We start from the raw sequence: 25961 nt of genomic DNA on the forward strand, positions 1-25961 counted from the left end.
TCATGTAACAACATGACTACATCTCACAGTCATGATGTGCTTACGGCCGTTTTGCTAGCTTTGCACATACCAAATTTGATATGACGGGATGTGAATGGATGACCAAGGTATGTGACTGGTACAAACATGGTAATCATGAGAGGCGTGTCATGTAAAAACATGACTACATTCTACGCCCATGATGCAGTCGCGGCCGTTTTGCTAGCTTTACATGTGCCGAATTCGTTTTTACGCGACGCGAACGGACGACATAGGTAAATGACACGTCCAAACATGATGATCATAACATGCGTGCCATGTATACAACATGACCATACGTCCCACACTGGTGATGCGTTCGTGGCTGATTCGCTAGCTTCACATATGCCAAATTTGGTATTACATCACATGAATGGATGACGAAGGTATGTGACATGTGCAAACATGATAATCATGAGATGCGTGACATGTAAGAACATGACTACATGCCACACTCAAGGCGCCTATACACTTCGACGCGACCTGGTGCGCGTGCATGCCGGCGTTCATTTCATTGCGTCACGCCCCCAATGCCACGCCAGGCGCCGATATCGTCCTAGTAGAGATCAGTGGATCTGCCCACTGACCTCCATTGTGGATCTGCCTGCCATATACTGGCAGGCGCGCGCTGCGTTGCTTTGACGCATGCGCGTTTGAGCGCACACGGCGACCCTCCGTCACGAAGAGAGGAAGACGCGGTGCCGTCTAAGTAACTTCGTCGGTGCGAAATGCAGCATGTCGCATATCTCGGCGGTTGCTGCCGGGCCGCGCCGACGGACGCTGGTCGCGCCATTCGCGTTTCGCTGGCGTGGCGTCGCCTACGCCCAGCCTGCGTGCGCGTCAACGTTGCGTCGAAGTGCATTGGGCCCTTCATGACGCGCTCGCCGCCGTTTCGCTAGCTCCACATGTACCAAATTTGCTATCAGGGGAAGTGAATAGATGACAAAACTAAATGACACATCCAAACCTGGTAATCATAATATGCGCTTCAAGTAACATAGGATTACATGCTACGCTCATAGCGTTTTCGCAGCCGTTTCACTAGTTCCACATGTACCAAGTTTGGTAATACGTGACGTGAATGGAGGACGAATGTGAATGGCACGTCCAAACATGATAACTATTATATGGATGTCATGTAAAACAAGATTACATAGCACGCCCACGACGTTTCGCTAGCATCACCTGATACCAAAGTTGGTATCTGGTGATGTTAATAGATGACGAAGGTAAATGGAACGTCCAAACTTGATAATCATGCTTCGAAAGTCATGCACGGTATAAGTTACCTCCATCTTGTAACGTTGTGCTGCTTTTGTAGTGACCCATCAACCTTCCTAATTCGTGCTTCCCATATCTTCGATTCGCACTGTACGTGGGATCTGCTCATTTTTTTTTTCATCGTATGTGTGATATATCTGAGATTATTATCTGTTTAGAAAAAGATTATTCGCCATGTTCAAAAAAAGTAGTTATGAAATTTAAGCTCTAAATCAGTGCTGAAGTCGGCTGCTTTTCAGGATGGCCAATATGTTCACACTTGAACGTTTTGCCATAAAGTGAAGAAGAGAATATCGCTTTCTGCGTTCAGCAAGATACCTGTTAAAATGCGCTTTATTAAAAAAAATAGACAGCTTTAAAACGGAAACGCGCCTACACATGTATGAAGGATTGAGACATGGTAGCCTTGGACAAACCGGAAGCTGTGGTATCAGATGAATTTTGTCAACTTATCAGTAGGCCCGCCGCATCACGATGTGCCTTATTTCATAATTCTTTCGCGTTAGCCAGCCAGAAAATTATTGTTTGCTTTTGAGCCCAGCATCCTCAACTAGACCCTGTATTTACGTTAAGGGAGCTGCATTGTGCTATAGCATCATGTCGTCAAAAATCGGCCTGTGGACCGGATGGCATTACGTAAAATATGCCAAAAAACCTTGGGCCCACAGGCAGAACTATTCTCTTAGATATTTACAATTATCTATGGATGCAAGGAATTGTACCCGAGCCTTGGAAGTCTGCTCGCATCATTCCGATCTTAAAACTGGCTAAGACGCCCTTGAACCTTGAATCCTTCTGTCCAATCAGTCTGACAAGCTGTCTATGTAAGGTAATGGAAAAAATGATTGATGCGCAGCTTCGGTGGTGGTGCAACAGAACTGGTGTATTCTCCAACTACTTAACAGGTTTTAGGAAACAGAGATGCAAAATGGATGCAATACTGGACTTAGTAACGTATGTGGAGCATGAACGCACCTGTGGTAGTTTGACGGTCGCGGTGTTCTTGGACATCAAAAGGGCATTTGACACAGTCAGTCACACTAATGTTCTGCTGAGTATGTTGGAACTCGGACTGTCCGGCAGGTCTTTGCAGTGGGTATCTAAATTTTTATCAGGTCGCAAAATATTCATTCAGACGAGCGAAGGAAAAAGTGCGGAACACGACGTCAGACAGGGAGTGCCACAAGGAAGCGTACTCAGCCCTTTTCTTTTACACTGTGTTATGGCTGATTTAGCTAAAAGACTGCCTTCCGGGTCTAAATACTCCTTATATGCAGATGATGTGTGCATTTGGGCATCTGGCACGGACATACGGTTAATTCAGATTGCATTGCAAGACGGAATAAATATTATCAACAACTTTTTAAAAGAAACAGGAGTGATTCTATCGCACGCAAAGACAGCTGTATTGCCCTTCACGCGTAAGAAGTTGAAGAACTTCAATCTCAATTTAGAAGGAGCACCACTAATGATTGTAACACAGCATCGGTTTCTCGGAGTAATACATGATAGGCAGCTATCATGGGCACCTCACATAAAGAAACTCGAAAACAAGGTGAATACGCTAGTGAATATACTCCGCAGAATTGGACATCAAGGGGCGGATCTGTATCATCCATGCTCGCTGCTCACAATGCTTTAATACGACAAAAAGTTGCATATTCTGCAGCAGTTTTGCACGGCATTTATTACAGAGGAGCGCACTTCAGAGGAGCGACTTCAAAGACTATTAGCTAGGGGACTGCACGTCTGCATAGGTGTTCCACGAGCGACTTCCAGCGGCCTTGTCATAGCAGAGACTCGACAACCACCCTTTCCAGTCATGGGAACAATTGAAACATGCCGTCATTTTTTTCGCTTACAGACGCAATAGAAGAATCACCAATTGGCACTGGAGATTTTACTAAGAGATAAAAGGGATGCTCATAACGATGTACAGAGTAATGTACATCTATTACCCAGAAATGAATTTTGGAGCTCTGAAATGGACTATCCTCCATGGCTGCTTCCAATACCAAGCATTGAATTCTCAGTGGATGGCATTATCAGAAAGAGAGACATGTTCATCCAAGCTGCTCAACAACTACCGTTTTATCAGATACACATGCGGTATCCAGGGTACATACACATTTACACAGATGGCTCAAGTACTACAACGGCTTCAACATCGGCATTTATCATACCATAGCTCAATATTCGGGAATCGTTTAAATTATGTCGCATGACGTCATCTACTACATCTGAGCCCTTCGCTATTCTGTATGCTCTAAATTTTATAAACTCGGTAGCAGACGCTAGAAAATGGGTACTTTTCAGTGACTCACAGGCCGCATTAAGATCACTCTCCAGTACAAACACGACAGTAAAAAGTGATAGTATGACATACGAAACGCTGAAAGAGCTCACCAAAGCAAAGAAGGCGGAACATGAGATCAAATTCCAGTGGATACTTGGCCATCGCAACATTTCTGGAAACACAGCTGCCGATGAAGCAGCATGACGAGCACATCGTAAAGACGTTACTGTTTCTTTACCAATTTCGAAAAATGAATTGCGTAATATTATAAAGAATACAACTTTTAGAATGAGCAAAACTGCTTGTTTCGACCAAAGTACAAAGAACTGCGATTTATGTCACATCGATCCATTTATTGAATTCGAAGTTACGCTGGCATTAGATAGAAGTATGGAAACTCTAATTCACCGATTGAGGCTAGGCACCGCATACACAAAACATCTTTTGTACAGAATCGGCAGAGCTGAAACTCCCGAATGCGAATGTGAACTTATAGATGAAGACGTATGTCACCTTCTCATAGACTGTCCACATCACGACACGCCGAGACGCCGTCTTAAGTCCGAACTGTTGGCATTAGACCACAGACCATTTAACATGAAGAAACTTCTGGGCCCGTGGCCTACTGGAGTTTACAGTCACACGCTTTAAAAGCATTAACACGTTTTTTACAAGATGGCGGGATTGATGACAAGTATTAAGAAATAACGAACTTTCATTTGTAACACATGTACTTATTATGTACAGTATCATGTGACACCCATCATGTGTGTGTTGTGAAATGAATGACATGTCGACTATTATGTACATACGAGCGAATGCATCTTTATAAGGACCAGACGTGTGCTCTGCTGTTTTGTGCTGGTGGACCGAATATTAACGAGGGACATTATCAGAGACTTCAATCATTGACTTTCGAACATTTCCTTACCTATATGTTGTGATATGTGCGTATAAGTGTGTCTTTGTATATCTGTGCCCGAGTTTTCTATTTTCCATGCACTGCTTTGCATGTTTTGCTTCAAGATACGTGTTCAAGTTTCACTCAACGGCTAAGGAGTAGCCGGTGCCATAATGAAGCGCCAACATCTCCTTATATATCATATCAATAAAAAAAGTATCCGTGACTACCTCTCTACAATTACACCTCGTGTCAACTCACCTCTGACGTGGATGGGTGGTCTGTAGCCACGTCAAGGCAGCTTGCATCCAGAAGTGTGACACTCGAACTCTGGCAGGATTCTTTCTATCTGCAATAGCTCACAAGCGTCCATCAGTCTGTCCGTGCTTCAGTGCGTTCATCCATGCATCCGTTCATCTATGCGTCCGTTCATCTGTACGTCCATCCGTCCGTCCGCTTCGCCCCACTCGTTATCACTGACCTCATGGATATGCTATGATTTTTTTTTAAATTAAGTCTCTCTCACCTTTCTCCACTCTATTATTTTCCATTCCCCTCCCTTTCCCGGTGCACCACTGCGGAGGTGCCCTCCTTAGTGTACGACAGTTGCGGGATACACAATAAAATTTCTTCCTTTTCCTAAACAAAGGATCCCCCTTCCCATTGTGGCTTTTTTGCTTCAATCGGATGACGAAGTGTATTTCTGCCGAACGCTGCCTATTTCTTTTGGTGTTTTTTGTGTGAATTTACGATTTATCCGAGGATCATCGCTCTCCTGCGGGCAGCGATGAATTCAGACCCCACCGTACGCAATCCGGACTTGGCGTCACCTTCGACGTCAAGCTCAAGGAAGCGCAACAGCCGGGAGGACGACAGCCCCAGTGGCAGCACTGAAATGTACACGGCGAGTAGTGAAGACAGCGACGACGATTTCATCCGTGCAGTGAAACGTAAAGCTAAAAGGAGAATGGTCGGCGCGTCTTCGCAAGCTAGCGTCTCTACCGTGAAGGCGGCGTGCAGTTCTGAACGCCATACCATACTTTTTGTTCCGGTCGACTCTTCGATCAAGTTGAAGAACATGAACAGGCAAGTGATATCAGCGCGTCTCGAAGCTATCGTGCCTAATGAGATAAAGAATATTAGACTCAACCCACGGAAGAATATCTTGGTCATAGACATTGAGCACCCGGCTGCGCTACATACCCTGCGAACTGTCACGGAGCTTGGAGGCATCTATCTCAGTACTTACATTCCGCAGGATAGTGACACGACGACGGGCGTCATTTATGACGTTGATGTTTCCATACCGAACGCAGACCTTCCTGTACTGATAAAGCCAGCTACTGGGGCAACGGACATATTGCAAGTATGCCGGCTTGGCAAATCCCGTTGCATCAAGGTGACCTTCAGAAATTATTGCATCCCATCACATGTAAAGGTTGGTAATTTTCGTCACGTTGTCCAACCATACATTCTAAGACCACTACAGGGCCACAACTGTTTAAAACTGGGTCATGTTAGTGCTGTGTGCAACAACAGCAAGCATGCCCACGTTGTGCCGGACCCCACAAAGCAGAGTCTTGCCAAGCAACTTTCCAAAAATGCAGCAACTGCAACGGGAACCATGAGACCTCGTCCAAAGACTGCCCAGTACTGAAGAAAGAGAGGAGCATTCTGAGACAAATGGTTAAAGACGGATCCTCACGAAAGGAAGCGGTAACGGTTGTTCAACGACGGCATTCCCGTCGACGGCGGTGCTCGAAGAAAAGAAAAAGCAGTCCTGTGCCGAAGGTGCCTTCACTTACGCCGCCACCGCCACCACCACCGCCGCCACGACCACAGAGACCTCCCCCGCCCCTGCCACCAGGTGGGGTACGTCCAGAGGTGCCGGAAGACACTGTGGCGCAACAGAGAACATCCGGCTCTGACTGGCCCGCTTTACCGCGAGTACACGTGTCTACGGAACCACAATATCGGCAGTCAACAACAGATATGCCCCCAACAGGCAGTCTGTCCACCCAATATGTACAAGCTTTTTCTGTATTGAGGTCGTTCATGAGTATTATTCTCACTCTATTGCATAGTCTACAAATCCCTGCCGCTAAATGCGCGCCGCAAATATTGGACACACACGAACCAGTTCTTGCCGGACTTCAGTAACAAGATGGCGCACCATAGACCACATCCATCTTTTCGAGAAAAATGCAAGCGTGCTTCCATAGTTCAGTGAAATGCAGGAGGTCTACAGTCAAGAATGCCTGAGTTCAGACAATTCTTTTTCGAAAATAATTTTCCCATCATCATCATTTGTGAACCACATTTTTCAAAAATACCTCGACTGTCGGGCTATGAATCGTTCGTTTCTTCATCGTGCATTGAGCGAAGTCAAGTTGCTGTGTACAGAACTGTCTTACGTTCTCCAAAGAGTAGAGTCTCACAATGGAAATCACTACTTGTGTCTATATGTTAAAAAGAAGTAGTTGTCGTTTACGCTGATAGGCGCATATATAGCGCCGTCACGTCGACTAGATCAACAGATATTAAGTTGTATATTTGCAATGACTCCAGCACCTTGGATATTGATGGGTGACTTCAACGCCCATCATCCATTGTGGGGAAGCATCAGGACAAATCGAAAAGGCACGAACCTAGTTGATCTCGCATCAGAGCCCGGGCTTCAGGTGCTGAACGACGGCAGCCCTACTTATCTCCGAGGAGTAGCTAACAGCAGTTGCCTGGACTTGACATTAGTGTCGCATAGCATTGTCACGAAAGTCCAATGGTTCACAGATATTGAAACACATGGCAGTGACCATATGCCCACGTACGTGACAGTCAGAGGTCTGGACTATTCTCCTTCCCCTGGACATTCAAGACGTATTGACTGGGAAGAGTTTCAGATATCAGTGGAGAGCAAGTGCATGCACAAACCGCCGGAATCCATTGAAGAAGTGATTATTTGTGCAATGGAGACTTCCACGAAGTAATGTTCGGAAGAATCGAGACGCACGGTACTCGACCAAGAGTTGGAACAACTTCGAGCGGTCCGCCGACGTGCCGAAAGACGATACAGACGCACGAAATCTATCTCTGACCTCAGAGAATCCAGACGCATTCAGAAAAAAATCCAGCATCGAATGCACAAACTTCATGAACAACGGTGGAAGAATTTTTGTGACTCGCTGGACTCTCGAAAGCCCTTGTCCCCTGTATGGAGGACTCTTTGAGGTATTCACTCGCATCCGCAACAGCATTGTCCCTTCGCTGCTCTGGCGCTACATCAACGTCGCTCACAACTTGATGTTTCTGGTGAATTTTGTGCAAAGATCGCCGACGACATCTCTATACCGATCGATCTATTGCCACAGGATGTTCCGGTCACACGAGATCAGCAAATGGAGGTTGCGTTCACCATGGAAGAACTTCATGCGGCATTGAACACATGCAGACGCTCATCGTCCCCAGGTCCGGATGGAGTGACCTATACTGCCCTACGTCACCTAGGCACGAAGGCACAGCACTGTCTCCTGGACATTTTCAATAAGTCTTGGCATGATGGAATGGTACCTGATGAGTGGAAGTGTAGTCGCCTGGTGCCTTTGCTGAAGCCCGGAAAGTCTCCACTCGATTTGGCATCATACCGGCCTATAGCACTAGCAAGCTGCGTCGGCAAGGTCATGGAGAGGATGCTGCTTACACCGTGGAATGGTACCTGAAACATTTTTTTTAAATTTTTTATTATAACAGTCATGACATCTATCCTGATGCTATGGCTGGTTTTTGACGAGGTCGGCCCTCAGTTGATAGCGTTATTGGCTTAGTGACCTCTGTTCAGCATCAGAAAGCTCAGAAGCGGCTGTCGGTAGCTCTGTTCTTAGACGTGAAGGGTGCCTATGACAACGCGACCCATAGGCTGTTCTAGATGCTCTTGAAGCAGCTGAACTTGGAGGTCGTGTCTTTCGATGGATAAGAAGCTACCTCACAAAGAGATCCATGTTCGTTCTAACTGAAGATGGGTCTACGAATAAGTATTCCACAAGTCGTGGGGTGCCACAAGGCGGTGTTTTGAGTCCAACTCTTTTCAACCTGGTTCTCGTGGGGCTCACCAAAATGCTGCCACAGACGACTTATATATCTCTCTACGCTGACGATATCTGCATTTGGGCGTCCGGCGTGACACGGCTTCAAATGCGTGCAAGAATACAGAAAGCGGCAACAATGACATCAACATAACTTCGCCAGCAAGGTTTGACTGTCTCCGCAGAAAAATGCGCAGCGGTGGCGTTTACACGCAAACCGATGTCTTTCTACCCATTGTGCATCGATGGCAGATCAATCCCATATAAGAGCACTCATAGATTCTTAGGTGTCATCGTAGATCGTGACCTAACCTGGAGCCCGCATGTCACATACCCGAAGAAAAAGCTCATTGGCATTGAGAATGTATTCAAGTTCGTCGCCGGAAAATCATGGGGCCCATCCGTGCACTCCATGTTGCAGCTTTACACAGCCCTCTTTCTCGGAACTCTCCGGTACAGCCACGGCTACCGTCACATCATTTAGCGTGTTTGACAGCTCAGAGGCCCCATTCTTCGTACTACGGTATTGTGACAAAACATCAGGACATACTACCGCCTGGTTTCAAACTTGCGAAGCATCCAGCAGCTGCGCTATGGAGTCTTCGTCAACCTGACGTGCGCTTATCAGTTTCTGGAATCGTTAAGAAGGCACGCATGTCAACGCTAGCCCTGAAGCAATTGACTTTGCGTCTGCTGGACGAAAGGTACTTCGACCACATACATGTTTACACCGATGGCTCCACTAATTCCAACAGCTCTACAGGAGCAGTGGTTGTTTCATCTGAAAATGTGTTGCTTCAGTACAAGTTTTCTCACACCACGACGTCGACAGCAGCAGAGCTCGCAGCACTTCAAGGTGCAGTAAAGTACATTCTGCGGCAGCAACCTAACCAATGGGCCATATTTTGCGACTCCAGGTCAGCCTTACAGTCACTACGGTTTGTTATACAGCACGGGTTACACGAACAATCAGTATATCAGATAAGGCTCGACTACCACGAAGCGCTCAAGGAAGGTCACGATATTGTGTTTCAGTGGTTGCCGAGTCATTGAGAAATCGTCGGCAATGACCGCGCGGATGGAGCTGCTCGATCGGCTCATGACCAGGACCAGCGCACGCCTATACCACTCTTGAGAACGGACGCTGCAAGGCTGCTACAATCACTTACTCACCGTATATCTCTCCTACAATGAAATACGCAGGGTTTCTCCAACACGCACCTGTATTCGATCGACCCAAACTTGCAACTTCGTTTGCCATCCTGGCTCCCACGATGCGCTGAAACTTTACTGTGTCGCGAGAGGTTGGGCGTGGCATTTACGAATTCATACTCTCGTCTCCTTGGAATGGCGAGCACTTCGGCATGCAACATCTGCGCCTCCAAGGAAACGCTTGAGCACATTCTATGTCATTGCCCAGCATACCAGACCAAACGACGTAGCATGGAAGCCAAGCTCTGTCAGCTGGATTCACGGCCGCTTACAGAAGAGAAGATCCTGGGACCTTGGCCGACGGCTTCCCATACGCGCAAAGCCACGAAAGCCCTCTTGTACTTTTCAAGGACCACCAGACTTCACGACCGCTTGTGAAATAACTGTGCGAGACCGTGCTGTGTGGTCTCGAGCTGAATATTCATGCTTCTCTTTCTGACTCCTCTTCTTTTCTATCTCTTTCCGTTCTATTATTCTCCTTTTTCCCCACCCCAAGTGTAAGGTAGCAAACCGAGCCAAGCTTGGTCAACCTCCCTGCCTTTCCTCTCTGTTTATCTCTGATTCGTTTACGGAACACACCTTGCTTGTCTTTGTGCTTTTCTGGATTTTTCGCCGCAGTTGTGGGGTCTATTGTCCCATATATCGTGGTGATGGATGTTCAACCTCAAGGGGCACCGTCCGAGTCCGGTTCGACCACGAGAACTGCTTCGAGGAAGCGAGGAAACGCGTCTAGTGAGAGTGAGGACACTGAGCTGTACTCCGCATCAAGCGACGAGTTTTCGGACGACGGCTTCCAACCCGTCCTGTACCGCAAGGCTAAACGACGGATCGTCAATGCATCTTCGGCATCAAGCACGACCACCGTGAAAACTGCCCCTCAGCGATGGCCTCACTCTATCCTGTTTGTGCCGCTGAAGGCTACTGACAGTCTACGCGGGCTGAACAGGCAAGCGCTCTCTGTGTATCTCGAGAATATTACGCCAAATCTGATCAAAGAAGTACGTCTAAACGCAAGAAGGAACATCTTGGCAATCGATGTGCTGAACCCACGTGCGCTAAACGCGCTTCAGAAAGTAACGCAACTGGGTAACATCAATGTCAAGTCTATAATACCAGCTGATAGCACCACTTCAAAGGGAGTCGTTTATGACGTCGCCACTGAAATTCCAAACTCGGATCTCTCAGTGCTAATAAAACCGGCAAATGAAGATAACGTCATTGTGAATGTCAGCCGCCTTGGTAACACACATTGTGTGAGAATTACGTTCAAAGGGGACTGTCTCGCCTCCCATGTGAAGGTTGGCCACTTTCATCACCAGGTCCGACCACTTATTCCAAAACCTGTGCGATGTCATAAGTGCCAGAAGATCGGCCATGTGCAGGGAGCGTGCATGAACTCCGAAGTGTGCCCCCGGTGCTCAGAACCACACACCGAGGACAAATGCAGCGCAACCATACTAAAGTGTCCTAATTGTCAAGGTGTCCACAGTGCATCTTCCAAAGACTGTCCACGCATAAAGAAGGAGTTTACTGTCCTTAGACAAATGGTGCGAGACAGCTCTACCCACAAAGAGGCCGCGGGAAAAGTCCGGCGAAAACGACGACCTCACCGTCGAAGATCTTCGCGAAGAACACAGTCAACTACAAGAAGTAAACCAACGCATCTGGGAACGGCGTCCACTGTAGGGTACACCGCGGCGAACGCAGACGATGGAAGAGAGAAAACAAGTAGATCTCTCTCTACTGAAGAGTGGCCGCCACTTACGCGCACGCAACTCGGGAAAGAACCGCATCAGAAGAACCGCATCAGAAGCCCTCACATGCTCTTTGAGAGTAACCGAATTTGATGTGGAATTAGAACGACTTCGGGCTCTCCGACGGCGTGCGGAACGAAGGTACGGACGCACGAAAGCAATCGACGATTTACGAATCACTAGACGTCTTCAGAAGAAGATACAAAGCCGCATAAACAAGCTAGAGTCACAACGTTGGGCAGCCTTCTGCGCATCGTTTGACCCTCGCAAGCCTTTATCACACTTGTGGAGGACAATAAGAGGGCTCCGGACAGCTCCCATTCAGCGGTCTCCATTCAAGGCTCCAGCCCTCTCTCAACAGAGATCGGAGGTCGACGTGGCAGAAGAGTTCTGTGCCAACTTATCTGGTCAACTCGCAGGTCCCAACATCTCCACGCTCTCACGTGGTGGCACGACATCACACGATCACCACATGGACCAATTTTTTTCTATTCATGAGCTTAAAGCAGCACTGGCTTTGTGTAGACGGACATCAGCACACGGGCCTGATGGAATATCATACCGAGCACTGTGTCACCTTGGTGAGTGTGCGAGGAGTGCCCTCCTCGACATATACAACGATTCGTGGCGAGAGGGCACCCTCCCAGTGAACTGGAAGACCAGCCGTTTGGTTCCATTACTGAAGCCTGGCACGTCACCATTGGTGCTCACATCATATCGCCCGATTGCACTGGCTAGTTGCTTGGGCAAAGTGATGGAGAGGATAGTACTTGGACAGCTAGAATGCTTCCTGGAGCATCACAACATCTACCCGGACGCTATGACGGGATTTAGCCATGGCCAGTCATCAATTGATAGCGTCATAGACCTGGTCAGCTACGTGTACACGAAAAAGGCCGTAAGCGTCTCTGCACTTCTTTATTTCTTGATATTAAAGAGGCGTACGATAACGTCACACATGAAGCTGTGCTCACCGCCCTCAAGGAGGTAGGAGTGGGTGGTCAGATATTTCAGTGGCTACGCAGCTATCTCTCTGAGCGATCCTTTTTCGTGAGAACCGAGGATGGTGACACTTCGCTACATTACAGCCACCGTGGTGTTCCCAAGGGTGGCATACTTAACCCTGTACTATTCAACCTGACGCTAATAGCTCTCAATGAGCATCTGCCAAGTACTGTCAGATTGCCAATGTACGCGGACGACATCTGCGTTTGGACGTCTGCAGTAACACGTCTACAGCTGCGAGCGCGAATTCAGAGAGCTACCACTCAAGTTGCTGTTTACCTCCGTCAATGAGGTCTGGAAATTTCCTCTGAGAAATGTGCACTTGTGGCATTTACGCGCAAACCAATGCAGAACTACAGCGTTCTGATAAACAGCGAAAGGATACGTCACCTCCGATCATTCAAGTTCCTAGGTGTTATAATTGACAGAGACCTCTCAGGGAGCTCACATGTATTATACATGAAAAGGCGATTGACAGGCATCTGTGATTTGTTCACGTTCTTCGCTGGAAAGAACTGGGGAATGTCCACAACTGCTATGTTGCGACTATACAGGATTATTTTCCTTGGATTCCTTCGGTACAGCCTACCTGTGTTAACCAACGCAAGTAAAACAAGCATACGAATGCTTCAAAGTGTCCAGGCTCAAGCACTCCGGATATGTTTACGCTTGCCCCAAAGTGCGTCAACAGCGGCAACTGTCGCCATCACAAGGGACAACCTCATGAAGGCCCACACTAATGTGGAAGTGCTGAGGACACATATACGACACCTTGCTCGAACTCCTCGACATCACCTAGCCTCTCTACCAGTGGTCCGACCATGCACATCTTACTGCAAAACAGTGACCGCACATGGTGAGTCGATCCCAACTTCGTTCTCTCCTGCCGCTAGACCTGTGACTCCGCCATGGTGCCTCGCTCAACCAATGATTAATATTAACATATCTGGCGTCCAGAAAAAGGCCAATTTGTCGTCACCGGCTCTTAAACAGCTCACACTACTTCTCTTGTATGAGAAATACCAAGACTCCACACATATATACCCTGACGGATTGGTTCAGCCGGACAGCTCTACAGGAGCAGTAGTGATACCAAGGTTGGCCACGACAAATAAATTCAAGACATCTCACGGAACAACATCGATGGCAGCAGAATTGGCAGCACTTCGTGCCACGTTGCAATTTGTAGTTGATCAACCTACACGCAAGTGGACTATTTTCTGCGACTCGAAGGCGGCACTGCAGTCTCTACTATCAGCCTTACGCCGTGGACCAAACGAGCAGCAGGTACTAGAGATAGCAGAAGTTATACACCACCTGACTGAGAAAGGGCACCAAATTACATTTCAGTGGTTTCCCAGTCACTGCGGAATCATCGGCAATGAACGGGCCGATCAAGCTGCCCGCTCAGCCCACACAGAAGATCATAAACTACGACTACCACTTTCTAGGACAGATGCTGCACGAAAGCTCCGCAGGCTTGCTCACCAGCAAACCACATCACAATGGAATCAGCCACACTTCAAGCATGCCCGATTGTACTCGCTTGACCCTACGCTAAGTCTTCAAGTCCCGTCGAGGCTTTGCCGAGCAGACCAGACCCTGTTATGTAGGCTGTGGTTGGGCGTTGCGTTTACCAACGCCTATGCTTTCCGCATTGGGATGGCCGACACCGCAGCCTGTGGCCACTGTGGCAAAAAAGAAACGATCCAACATATTCTTTGTGACTGCCTAGCGTATAGTAAACAACGACTATGCATTCGCAAGGAACTCAACAAATTAGATAATCAACCTTTGTCGGAGCAAGGAACTCTACAATATCGACAAGATGCAACTTCACAGAAGAAGGCCCTGAAAGCGCTACTACACTTTTTGCGATCGACCGGCCTTACTGAACGGTTGTAGCTAGTACGCCCTTCCTGTGTGTGTTTTCGTTTTCTTATGTGTGCGCGTACGGTTTTTTTTTTCTATCTACCCCCTCTTTCTTGCCCCTATTTCCCCGCCCCCAGCGCTGGGTAGCAAACCAGATGCCAATATCTGGTTAACCTCCCGGCCTTTCCTTTCTCTCTCTCTCTCTCTCTCTCTCTATACTTTATTTAACCTCGGGATGGTAGGACTTCGTGAAATTTTGCCAAGTACTATCCTCATGTCCATATATGCTGATGATATTTGTCTATGGACTTCGGCTGTAGCTCGTCTACAAGTACGCGCAAGAGTCCAGCAGGCTGCCACCCTGACATGCTCATATCTCCGCAAGCAAGGTCTTTCCGTCTCAACGGAGGAATGTGCATTGGTTGCGTTTACTCGCAGAGCCATGACACAATACACTGCTACCATCAACGGACAAAATGTTCCATACCAGAAGAACCGTCGCTTCCTGGGTGTGATTATTGACAGGGACCTTTCGTGGAATGCCCACTGAAATTGCCTGAAGAGAAGGCTAACTTCCATCGTCCATATAATGCGGTTCCTCTGCGGAAAATCTTGGGGCACATCGATAAAGCCAATGATGCAGCTATACAGGGCACTGTTTCTGGTATTTTTGCACTACAGCTTGCCGTTACTGGCAAGTACATGCAAGACGAACACCCGCACCCTCGAAAGTCTGCAAGGACAAGCACTACGCGTGTGCTTTTAATCGCCGCGATGCACCTCAACCTACGGGGTAATTATGATCGCAAGAGAGCATCCAATTCAAACATACATCACCACTGACAATTTGAGAGCCCACATAAGACACCTCTGCCAAGTTCCTGGTCACCACGTTGCAGTGTTGCCACTTAAAAGACCACAAGCGATGTTTTCCAAGATTATTTCTGCCCATACAGAATTCCTTCCTTTTGGCTTCACTCCAGCAACAAGACCAGCGTCACCTCCGTGGTGCCTACAACAACCACAGGTGGGCCTCACTATTCCGGAAATAACGAACAAGAGCCGTCATTCAACAGTGGTCCTACGACAGGGGACATTGTCGCTACTCAACAAAAAATACGGCCACAGGACCCACATTTACACCGACGGATCGGTCTCGGCTGACAGCTCCACAGGTGTTGTTGTTATCTCGACGTACCAGGCCACTATAAACTTCAAACTGTCGCATAGGACAACATCCACAGCAGCGGAGCTTGCCGCCTTACGTGCTGCTATACTTTATATCGCGGAAGCCCAACCTCAAAAATGGGCTGTGTTCTGCGACTCCAAGGCATCCCTTCAGAGCTTGCAATCAGCTTTACGACAAAGGGAGCATCAACAACTAGTGAATGAAATAAGAGACGTGATTCACGAAGTCTTCTCGAAAGGACATGACGTGGTGTTCCAGTGGTTACCGGGACATTGTGGTATTGTCGGTAATGACCTTGCTGATAATGCTGCCCGATCCGCCCACGCGGACGCCCAGACAACCCTGATTCCATTGTCGAGAACCGACGCTGCAAGGGGCCTTCACTCGTTCGCTAACACCATGTCGGAAACTTGGCTGAGTGACCCCAGTGTCAGAAACCACCGCCTACACAAATTGGACCCATCGAGAAAGCTTCAAGCTCTATCGGACCTCTCCCGCCAGGATGCAACTTTACTGTGCCGCCTGTGGTTAGGAGTAGCTTTTACAAAGGCGTACTCCTTTCGCATTGGAATGGCGGATAGCTGCCGATGTGAATCGTGCGACACTGAAGAGACAATAGAACATCTACTGTGTTCATGTGAGCGTTTTGCGAGCGAACGCAACTTGCTACGCGAAACGTTAGAGACACTATGGACAGTAGACCTTTTTCCGAAGAGAAGATCATTGGCTCATGGCTCTACGCGTCGCTGGCCAGCAAAGCGACGCGGGCATTGCTAAGTTTTCTAAAGACGACTGGACTACGCGACCGCTTATAAGCGTGCAATAGACCAGGTCACATCTCCACATACGTTGCCCTTCACTTCTCTCTCTCTTCTCCTTTAATCCACTGACCCCTTCCCCCAGTGCAGGGTAGCAAACCGGACGTGCGTCTTGTTGACCTCCCTGTCTTCCCCTCCTCCTCCTCCTGCTGCTATTGCAGTTATCGCTACGCCGGTGACACCAATGCTTAAATTGCTTTTAGTTTATCGCAAAAGGCTCACCGCACCGTTGCTGAGCAGCCGCTAAGCACAGCACGGGCTCGGCAATGGTGCGGCGTGTATTTTACCACAGCAGTGCCGTCTTTATAGTTTCTCTAACAGCTTTGCTGTTAAGCCGTACATAACAGTCACATAACGATGTATGCGCACAAACGCCAACTTAACAAGAACCATGAATTGTGTTCACGTGACGCAAGATTCATGCGTGATCCAAAATACGAAGTTTAATATGCAGGTGAAAATTTATATGGACGCGATTGCGTCCTTTGTGCAGCCCACGCGTGTTGCTCGGTCGACGATAAAGCTCTCGACTAAATTTGAAGTTGCACGCTCAAATTGCCATTTAGGCATGGCTAGGCGCAGCAGGCCAGATTGGCACATATTGGTGCGATTGGCGCAGCACTTCCACCCATACACCTGTTCGCCCTCGAAAGAAATTCTGGCTATGTGACTGCTTGCTACTGTATTATTTAACGAGCTAAAGGGGACTGACGATTGATTGATTTATATGTTAGGTTTAACGTCCCAAAACCACCATATGATTATGGGAGACGCCGTAGTGTAGAGCTCCGGAAATTTCGACCACCTGGTGTTCTTTAACGTGCACTCAAATCTGAGCACACGGGCCTACAACATTTCCGCCTCTATCGGAAATGCAGCCGCCACAGCCTGGATTTGAACCCGCGACCTGCGGGTCAGCAGCCGAGTACCTTATACAATAGACCACCGTGGCGGGGCAGAGCTAAAGGGGACTCAAGCTCAAGCTGTGCTGCGATGCCCGCGTGGCCGAGTTATTCGTTGCTGGGGGTAGACGCTGCCGGCGAACGCAGTTTGTCGCTGGATTCGGCAACTTCGATGGTGAGAAAACTTCTGCGCATGCGCTCCTCATTCAGCCCGGAGACCTATAGTTACACTGTGACGTATTACAGATGCAATCTGAGAACTTTGCGAAGAAGCGGAGTACCAGTATTGTAGCGAGAGGTGAGCGCCGTGGATATTCCCAGTTACGATGACAGCCAACTATGTGGCGCCGCTCGACGTATAGCTATGGAAGCAGAGCCCAGCGCCGGCACGTTCCATGGGGCATATCAAGCGTATAGTCACTCTGTAATGATCACATTAATATATTTGATATATTGAGCATACTGCCACAAAAGGGACCATGAACCTGCGCAAGCCTCTTGGAAGACAATGTACTAAATATTCAACACGTTACAATGAATTTACACTTAGTTAACGGAATAAGGGTAAACAGAAAAGCACGTTTTCCATTGCTAAACACAATATTAATAAGAACTAACAGAGAATAATGCCAAGGAAAGTATAGAAGATGTTATTACAAGTAATTTTGATGCGAAAATAGAAAAGTGGGCGAAAAGATAACTTGCCACCGGCAGGATCCAAACCTGCGGCCTTCGAATAACGCACCTGATGCTCTACCAATGAGCTACGCGTCGGTGGTCATTTTTCTGTTTACTTTCTAGCGTATATGTTTGCATTTAAACGTGGGAGTGTGCAGCAAGTTTTTTTACTGTTGGCATCGCGCAGTACTTATTACGATCTGGCAGCTTAACAGTGATTCTTAGCATACCTTATATATATGCTAGACTGATGTTGTCCATAAGATTAAGCATTTCACAGTCCAGCTTTATAGACAGGATTGAACGTGAAGTGTAGAGAAGAGATGCATATGTGGCAACAAGGCGATCACATTCGAAGCCGTATAGAAGAGGAAGAGAAAACGACCATGAACACCAATGCTTTGTTTTTTTACAGTTTATTAATTTATTAGAGTGGTTTTTAGTTCGCGGTTTAGTACTGTACAAGAGCGCGTTGTCGTTAGCGCGTCTGTTTTGTGCCTCAAACACACGCGTCACAAAAGTTTTTTTTTAATTGCTCGCGCTTTTTGCGAGCAAGATCCGAAAATTATTAGCATCAAGCGTTAGTCACATCGCAGCTCTCCTTTTCTGCGCCTCTGTTTACATACAATATCCTCTCGCGTCATGTGCGCTAACACATCAGTAATACTCTAGCGTCTATATTACGTAATCTATGTTATGAATATATTGCTGTTCAGGTCTCTATCGAATGAAGTTGCTGTGACGTGGCGACGCCACGTGATGTTCTGTGAACGTTCACGTCAGTGCGATAATGCTCGTGGGTTCAATCTTGTGTTACCGCGTATTTCCCTTGAGGCTGTCGGCATAGTTTTCGATTGTCGCAAGGCTTAAGTTGGCATGCCTGAGCGACAGGATGTGGAAAAGATGAGTCGCCGAAATCATTACGGGAAATTTGAAAGCTTAAGTATGACGCGCGGACAAGTCGCGATGTTCACCACCTACCGAATCATCTCTCCAACACAGTGCCTAATCTATAACTTCGTCGTAGAAACTGTGACCGAGTTGGGTGACGTCACCATCCGACTGACAATTAGGCATGGCCCAGAACTTGTGAGCCGTTTTAACGTCACGCATATTGAAATGAGTCAAAAGCTCGCTCACTTGCCAAGCAAAAAATTAGCATGTAAGGTTTTTCAAACACTCCGAGCTAAGCGTTCAAGGTGAACGCAAACAGAAGCCGCCGCTTACAAAAAAGAAAAATGATAGCGCCTCAACAGCTTCGTACGTACGTTTTAACTCAAATCCTCTTTCTTCAGCAAGCGTCTGTTACAGTTACGCCATGATGTTGCCAATGCGATTGGTTATTTCACTTTGACGACGTCTATGAATGCTGACGCCAGATTGGGTACGTCGGTCTGCTAGTTTGATTTGTTTGTTTGTTTTGTTTCTGTTTTTATCATCGTCGATTGTGTCGTCTGCTAGAGATGCTTGTGTCCGACTGTCAACGCCGGACCTCTATCTACCGGATCATTCGTCGTTCCAGTCACCGACGTTCCATATGCAACGCTAGGCCTAGAAGGCGCATCACCAGCAGACGTCGCAGGTCGCAAGTCGGGGGTAACGTCCGTATCGAATTCCACGTCCTCGTAGGCCACGGGTGGTCTTGACGGACCGGGGGCCTTACTCTCAAACGGGTGGTCGCCGTCGTAAGAGTCCGTAAACGCCGGTCCCAAATCCACGTTGCCAGTGCCCAGAGTGCCTCCGTCCAGATCTGAGCACGTGGAAACGAGGACGCTGGTATCAGCTCACGAAAATCGGCTTCTGGAAATTTGCGTTGCAAAACAATTATATATTTGTAATTCGTCCTATGATGGTTATACTTGGGATTAATTTTTGGCCACCTGGAGTTGTTTAGCGTGCACTTAGTCTAAGCATATTTAATTCTTTTAGATGAGAAGCATCTCATGCTCGGCCCTATATCCGGCGGCGCCAGCGTCGTCTGAACTCACACTACACAGGGGCAGCTCTCCCCTTTCTCCTCTCCAACAGCTGCGCGTTAATCTCTCCCCTTATCTCTTACCACCTTCTTGTGACAATCGTTCCCCCTCTCTCTCTCCATTAGGCATCCCTCTCAGCAACGTTAACACCAGCATTGAGCATGCGCGTCCCCTCTCTCTCTCTCCTCTCCTACGTCCTCCCTCCCTTTTCGCCCCGCAACGCAGACGCAAGGAGGGTTTGCTTGCCTACGCTTGCTCCCCCTTTCCTCTAGTTATTCCTCACCGTAGCGTTCACACCGCCATTGCGCACGCGCGTCCCCTCCCTCTCTCTCGCGTCACAACGCCGACGCATGCAGCATCTGCTAGCGAGTTTCTTGATTGAAAAAACTGACTGGTCGCGCAGCACAACCGTTGACTGGCCACCCCGTATATGCATGCACTGGATCTTTACCTCCAACATAATGCCGGTGGTAGATGTCTCCTGTGCGCTAACAGTAAAAATTCGCAGCGTGCGCGTTGACTAAAAGCGGACTGCTGGCCTTTGTGTCCAATCGGAGTTTTCTGTCTCTAGCTGAGCATCAGCAGCGATTGGCATGTTCCAGTAGGAAACACTGGTCCATCACTGCGTACTTAACGCCTCTCCAGGTTTATCTCTTGCGCAGCGCCGCGATGAGCGCCAGCGTCAACGTCGCCGCCAGTGTAAGCGTGGGCGCCCGCTGCTTCGCATCTACACGTGATTGCCTTTAGCGGGAGATGGCGTAATCTTTTTTTAAACAATCAAGTACCACAATGACGTGACCCCTTGGTGTTCGGCTTTTAACTTTACGTTAGAGCAAAGCTTACGACGGAAAGTGGCCATCTGGCGGAAGTTGGTTGTCTGCATGGGACAACTGACGGATGCAGTTATAGATCTTGGCACTGCAGCCACGTTCGCGCTTGTTCACCTGTGAGTCTTCTCAGGGCTCGCTCGAGCCTGTCCACACGTTCGTCGAGGTCAGAGAGGTCGTTCGCCAGCTTCGACACTGTTTCCAGAACACCCTGAAAAGAGTTTACGCAATGTTGACGTGGTGCCACTTTTTAAAAGAAAAAAAGCTACATTCATACAATGAGAGTTATATACTATTTGCGTAAATCGTGTACATTTACGATTTTCATCATTAATACGGCGGTGACCATAATTGTATTGATTATCTTTGACAGAATTTGTTTTCGAAATGGCACCTCCGCAAACAACCACTCGGCATTGCTTGTTCTAATGAGGTTATATTACAATTACTGCAGTATTCTTGAGGATCAATTTCTGACTTCTTGTGTCAATATTCAATCGAGTGCGTGTTTTTGCGTTGTCCACATCTGTAATGATTCTCGTTGTATAGCGTGCTATCTTACTTTATTTTATTAGCCAACATTGTAGGCATGTCTAGCTTGCCTCGACTCAGGCAGCGTTCGTGACCATGGCTTACTTGCGAGGGAGTTTTGAGGACAAAGGATCTGCTAAAGGCATCGAAGAACACTAACAACACACTAAAGCACAAAACCGTGTCGACTTAAATCTACTAGCTGCATATCATACGGGCCTAATGGCGGGAAGTTTTCATTTTTTTCTCGAAAAAAATAATTCAAATTTTCGCACCAGTAGAAGCTACTCAACGATGGTGCTCGCGATGGTGCTCGCGGATAGTCCACGCGACAACGCGAAGCTTATAAGGTGGAGGCTTACCATGACACTTCGGTGACTGACGAAGTCCCTGGGGTCTCCTTCAGCTGCGTTCGACAAAAAAAGATATAGTGGGTATATCTGCACACCTCGAAGCACCAGTCTATGAATTTCGATATAGAAGCGACCAACTAACTAAATAATTTAACTCTGCGCTTGGATTCTGAATGTGACAAGTTGATACGAGCGTCAAACTCTGAACAGTGCAGGGACAAATAAAAGAGAAAGAAAAACCAGGAAGTTCGTGAATTGTCCCATGGATTGAAAATTGTGACTGTCCGGATATGCATTAGGATAGTTTTCTTTGTGCCTAATGAGCTGTGAGTAATTTGTGCACGCATCAGCAAGAAGGCAAATTTTTTTAAAGCATTCGTCCCAAATCAGCATGTTACACTGCAAATGTCGTCGAAAAACGATAGTTTTGCGTCTTAAAAGAGTGAGCACAACGTTTGTTTGGTGTTCTGCGCAAGAAAATTGGTGAATGGTATTGCGGAGGGGCTGCGTTAGAATGCCTCGATCGTGTAGCAGAGGCGAAGGAGCGCATCGACGCACGTTAGACACGAGCGCCATCCAGCAGTTATCTTTGAAAACGAAGGCGCGCGCCCCCGGAGAAAAATGCGCGTCAGTCCCGGAGGTGATAGGATGTAGAATGCAAAGTGACGGGCAGGTGCCACCACCGAGCCGTCGTGACAAAATGTTGGAAACACCTTCTTAACAATCGCGTTGCACTGTCACCGCAGCGCGTTAAACGCTACACAGTCTTTAGAGTTACTTGTGTGTGCCTCTTCTAGTATAAAGACAGACATAAAAAAACTTAGAAGTGTTGTTATGGCGTTTCAGGCATGTGTAATAATTGCTTTTTGATTGACAATCGCACAACTATCAACGCTAAACCTTGAGCAATATTTGTGGGTGCTGTGGAGGGGGTCGGCCGTTTGGTGACGTTTGAGGTATCGTTAAGGGCAGGCAGGCAGGCAGGCAGACCAAATTTTTTCCATCGAAGGTCCCCAAATAAAATAAGAGAAAGTAGATACGTTGCGGTGCAAACCACAGAACCCCGGCCACTAGATGACTGCGCCTAGGGAGTACTGCACAATCTCCTCTAGTCGTGTTCAATGCATTTCAATGCATTGAACACGACAATACATAAGAGTTCAATGCATTTGTTACCCCCTCTCAAGAACGAAGATATTTCAAGAAGCACTCACGCAGCAACAGAAGTTTGAAGTAGCAATCCGCGACATTTTCTTCAATCTATGAGCTAGTTGGGAACCCAGAAGTTCGAAAATTGCAGCACTGTTTATTCAACAAGTTGAACACATGTGTTTCCGCCAGCAAACGTCAGCGCAATCATATCCGTTTACACTCGGTCAGATGATAATGGCAACAAGACTTTTTTTTTCGCAGTTTTTTTTTTTTTGTCAACGGGTCTGTTTTGTGGCCGACATCCGACGGTGGGTTGCGCCAGGTCACTAAGGGACCACCAACCAACTAGCTTTTGTTGGCGACTACGTCGGTACATGAAGCCTCGAGTGACAACGCCCAAAAAAGTCGTCATGCGGAGGGGCCTTATGTATACTGCCTAAGGGCTTGCCGTCGCGCGTCTTTTCTGGAGCATGCCGAGATCTCTCGCGCTTTGTTTAGGCGCAGTGTTGCCGGCGTGACGAGAACGAGGAAGCGATGACGAGAAGGAGAGAAATAAGACGCAAGAAAGGCAAGCAAGTTCGTTCAAAGCAAATTGAAACATAGCAAGATCAGCGAATTTCGGTTGCTCTAAGTAATCGGTGTGCGCATTCTTCCATTTTCACGACAACGAAATTCTCACGAGAACGGACAGAAACCACTTCTGCAGCGTCTTCGTGACGGAGAGGTTTCTTTTGCATAAGGCAGCCCGGAAAGTGAGTGAGAGTTAGATAAAAAGAACACGAGGCAAAGACTCGTGCTGGTGGCCGATCGCATACGGCTGCATATAGCAGGGAGGGCGGGTGTGCTCCTTAATTCAGGAAAGATAACATCGCCAGGAATCGGGACCAGACAACTCGCGAAATAAAGAAGGCTCTGCACATGCATAATAGAAAATTTCATGTATCAGCTTTCCATCTATCACCCTGGAGAAAAAGAACGTTTGTACTTGGATACGCAAATTTTGCAGCATTTCTTTTTTCATGTTCTTTATGCTGTGTGACCACTCGTGGGTATGAAAGTGTGTACCGACTCTGCCGAAGCGAACAAAGATTAGTTGAGACGGCGCCTGTCTTCGTGTCTTCATAATCTATGTCGAATGTCATAGCGCTGTGTCGTTTCGTGACAATGACTGGAATTTCACCCGCACGCACAGCGCAGTGTTCACAATCTCAGTGAACTGGGTAGACACATTGGGTACACTCGTTATGATAGTGTCCATTGTGGTAGAGACTGTAAGATCAAACCAAAACATTCCGTACAATTTCTCTGGCTCCGGTGTGCAAAAGGCATCAACACTGCGTGCCAAACATGTTAACAATGTCTCTTCTGCAATGCCTTATAATATTTTCAGTGTTCCTCTAATTTACTGTTAGCCGAGTGTGTTTTTTTCCTTGCCAATGGTGCACATATATGGCGAAGGTACGTCGCATCTCCAAATGATGACGCCATGTGGCAAAGAAATATTCTTACCATGACTTACTGTCGATGCTAGGCCGGGAGGTCCCGGAGGTCCGGGAGGTCCAGCAGGTCCAGGAGCACCCACTGTACCCGGAGAACCGTCTCTTCCGGGAGCACCTGCACGCACCGTAAAACAAGCTCACTGTGGCAGTTTAACACACCATGGGCCGTGTTGGTTTCCATTCATTACACCTACCGCGCACGATCGTAAGATACGTTCTATCTTGTAAAGCTGTGCAAAGCAACAAAGCGCTAAAAGCTATATTTGCAAGATGTTTCAGCAGCCGAACAAAGAAAAAAAGGACAAGGTAGACAGAAAGAGCGCTGTACAGCGCTCTTTTTGTCTACCCTGTCCTTTTTTCCTTTGTTCGCGCGCTGAAACATCTTGCAAATATGACTACTCACCAACTAGCCCAAGCTTCCACTCTTGTGCGCTAAAAGCTAATGTGGATGTTTGCTAAGCACGTATGTCCTGCACGAAAGAAAGGTGTCGGACTACACTTGTAGCCGTAGTGAAAGCGATGCGCTTCAAAAAAACCTTAGTTGCCCACATAGGCTTTGAAGTTTATCAACTGGCGAGGACTGAAACCCGGAGAAGCGCATTGACGACATTGCAGAGATGTTAACGACGGCTTAGTAATTAATTCAGACCACCAACACTACTGTGCTCAGTAAATAAGAATTCCGGAGACTTCGGCCTCTGGGAAAACTGGGGCAATCACAACTTTGCATGGGCAAGTCTGGCGTATTAGCTTTCTCTCTTTCTCTTCCTTCCTTCTTTCTTATATGTTCTGTTGCACTGCGCAATGGTCTCTGATCTTTTCTGCCTCCATAAACCTTCATCTGCGACCTCAGCACCAGTACAATCCAGTTGCTTCTGGCGACAGCGATGGTCATGCGTTCATCTCTAAGCAAGGATTAAATATGGCAACGTGAAATGTCAGGTCACCTCTATAAACGATAAGATTGCCACGTCAGGAACAGTATATCGCCGACAAGCGCACGATCGATAGAATTATTGGTAAACGGCGCGTACAAATACGCAAGTGCCGCATTTATGTACGCTCGGCGGCAGTAGACTTTTGCGTACCCCGCCACCACCACCAAATCATCATCATCATCATCGTCGTCGTCGTCGTCGTCATCATCATCATCATCAGCCTGACTACGTTCACTACAGGACAAAGGCCTCTCCTACGTTCCGCTAGTTAACTCGGTCCTGTGCTTTCTGCTTCCAATTAATACCCACAAACTTCTTAATCTCATCTGCCCCTTCTGACTCCCTCTAACCCACCTGCCTCCTCTGGGAATCTAGTTAGTTATCCTTATTGAACAGCAGTTATCCTGTTTACGCGCTACATGTCCGGCCCATGTCCATTTCCTCTTTTTGATTTCAACTATGATATGCTTAACCCCCGTTTGTTCTCTAATCCACCGTGCTCTCTTCTTTTCTCTCAAGGTTACATTTACCATTTTTCTATCTGTTGCTCGCTGCGTCGTCCTCAATTTAACCACGCCCCCACCGTTATCGAGATCTGTAACTCAGCACAAGCTTCGCTTAAGCAAGCGTCTCCGACCACCTCGAATCACTGAATCTGGGAAGAAAAATCGCCGCAAAGC

At 47.6% G+C, this 25961-nt stretch overlaps 1 protein-coding gene across 2 annotated transcripts in view; it reads right to left on the reverse strand.

Annotated features, from left to right (window-relative positions):
* Window positions 1-19062: 19062 nt before the first annotated feature.
* The window catches only part of LOC119161809 (uncharacterized), a 24650-nt gene continuing 17751 nt past the window's right edge, over window positions 19063-25961 (reverse strand). For both annotated transcript variants that reach the window (XM_037414324.2, XM_075889279.1), the window contains 4 exons: window positions 24354-24458; window positions 21702-21745; window positions 20926-21019; window positions 19063-19755 (listed from right to left, as the gene is read on the reverse strand). In XM_037414324.2, the coding sequence (XP_037270221.2) occupies window positions 19463-19755; window positions 20926-21019; window positions 21702-21745; window positions 24354-24458 (536 nt within the window). In that variant the 3' untranslated portion in view covers window positions 19063-19462. The remainder of the gene's footprint in view (window positions 19756-20925; window positions 21020-21701; window positions 21746-24353; window positions 24459-25961) is intronic.

Source organism: Rhipicephalus microplus, chromosome 3, assembly GCF_043290135.1.
Source record: "Rhipicephalus microplus isolate Deutch F79 chromosome 3, USDA_Rmic, whole genome shotgun sequence".
Classification (NCBI taxonomy): domain Eukaryota; kingdom Metazoa; phylum Arthropoda; class Arachnida; order Ixodida; family Ixodidae; genus Rhipicephalus; species Rhipicephalus microplus.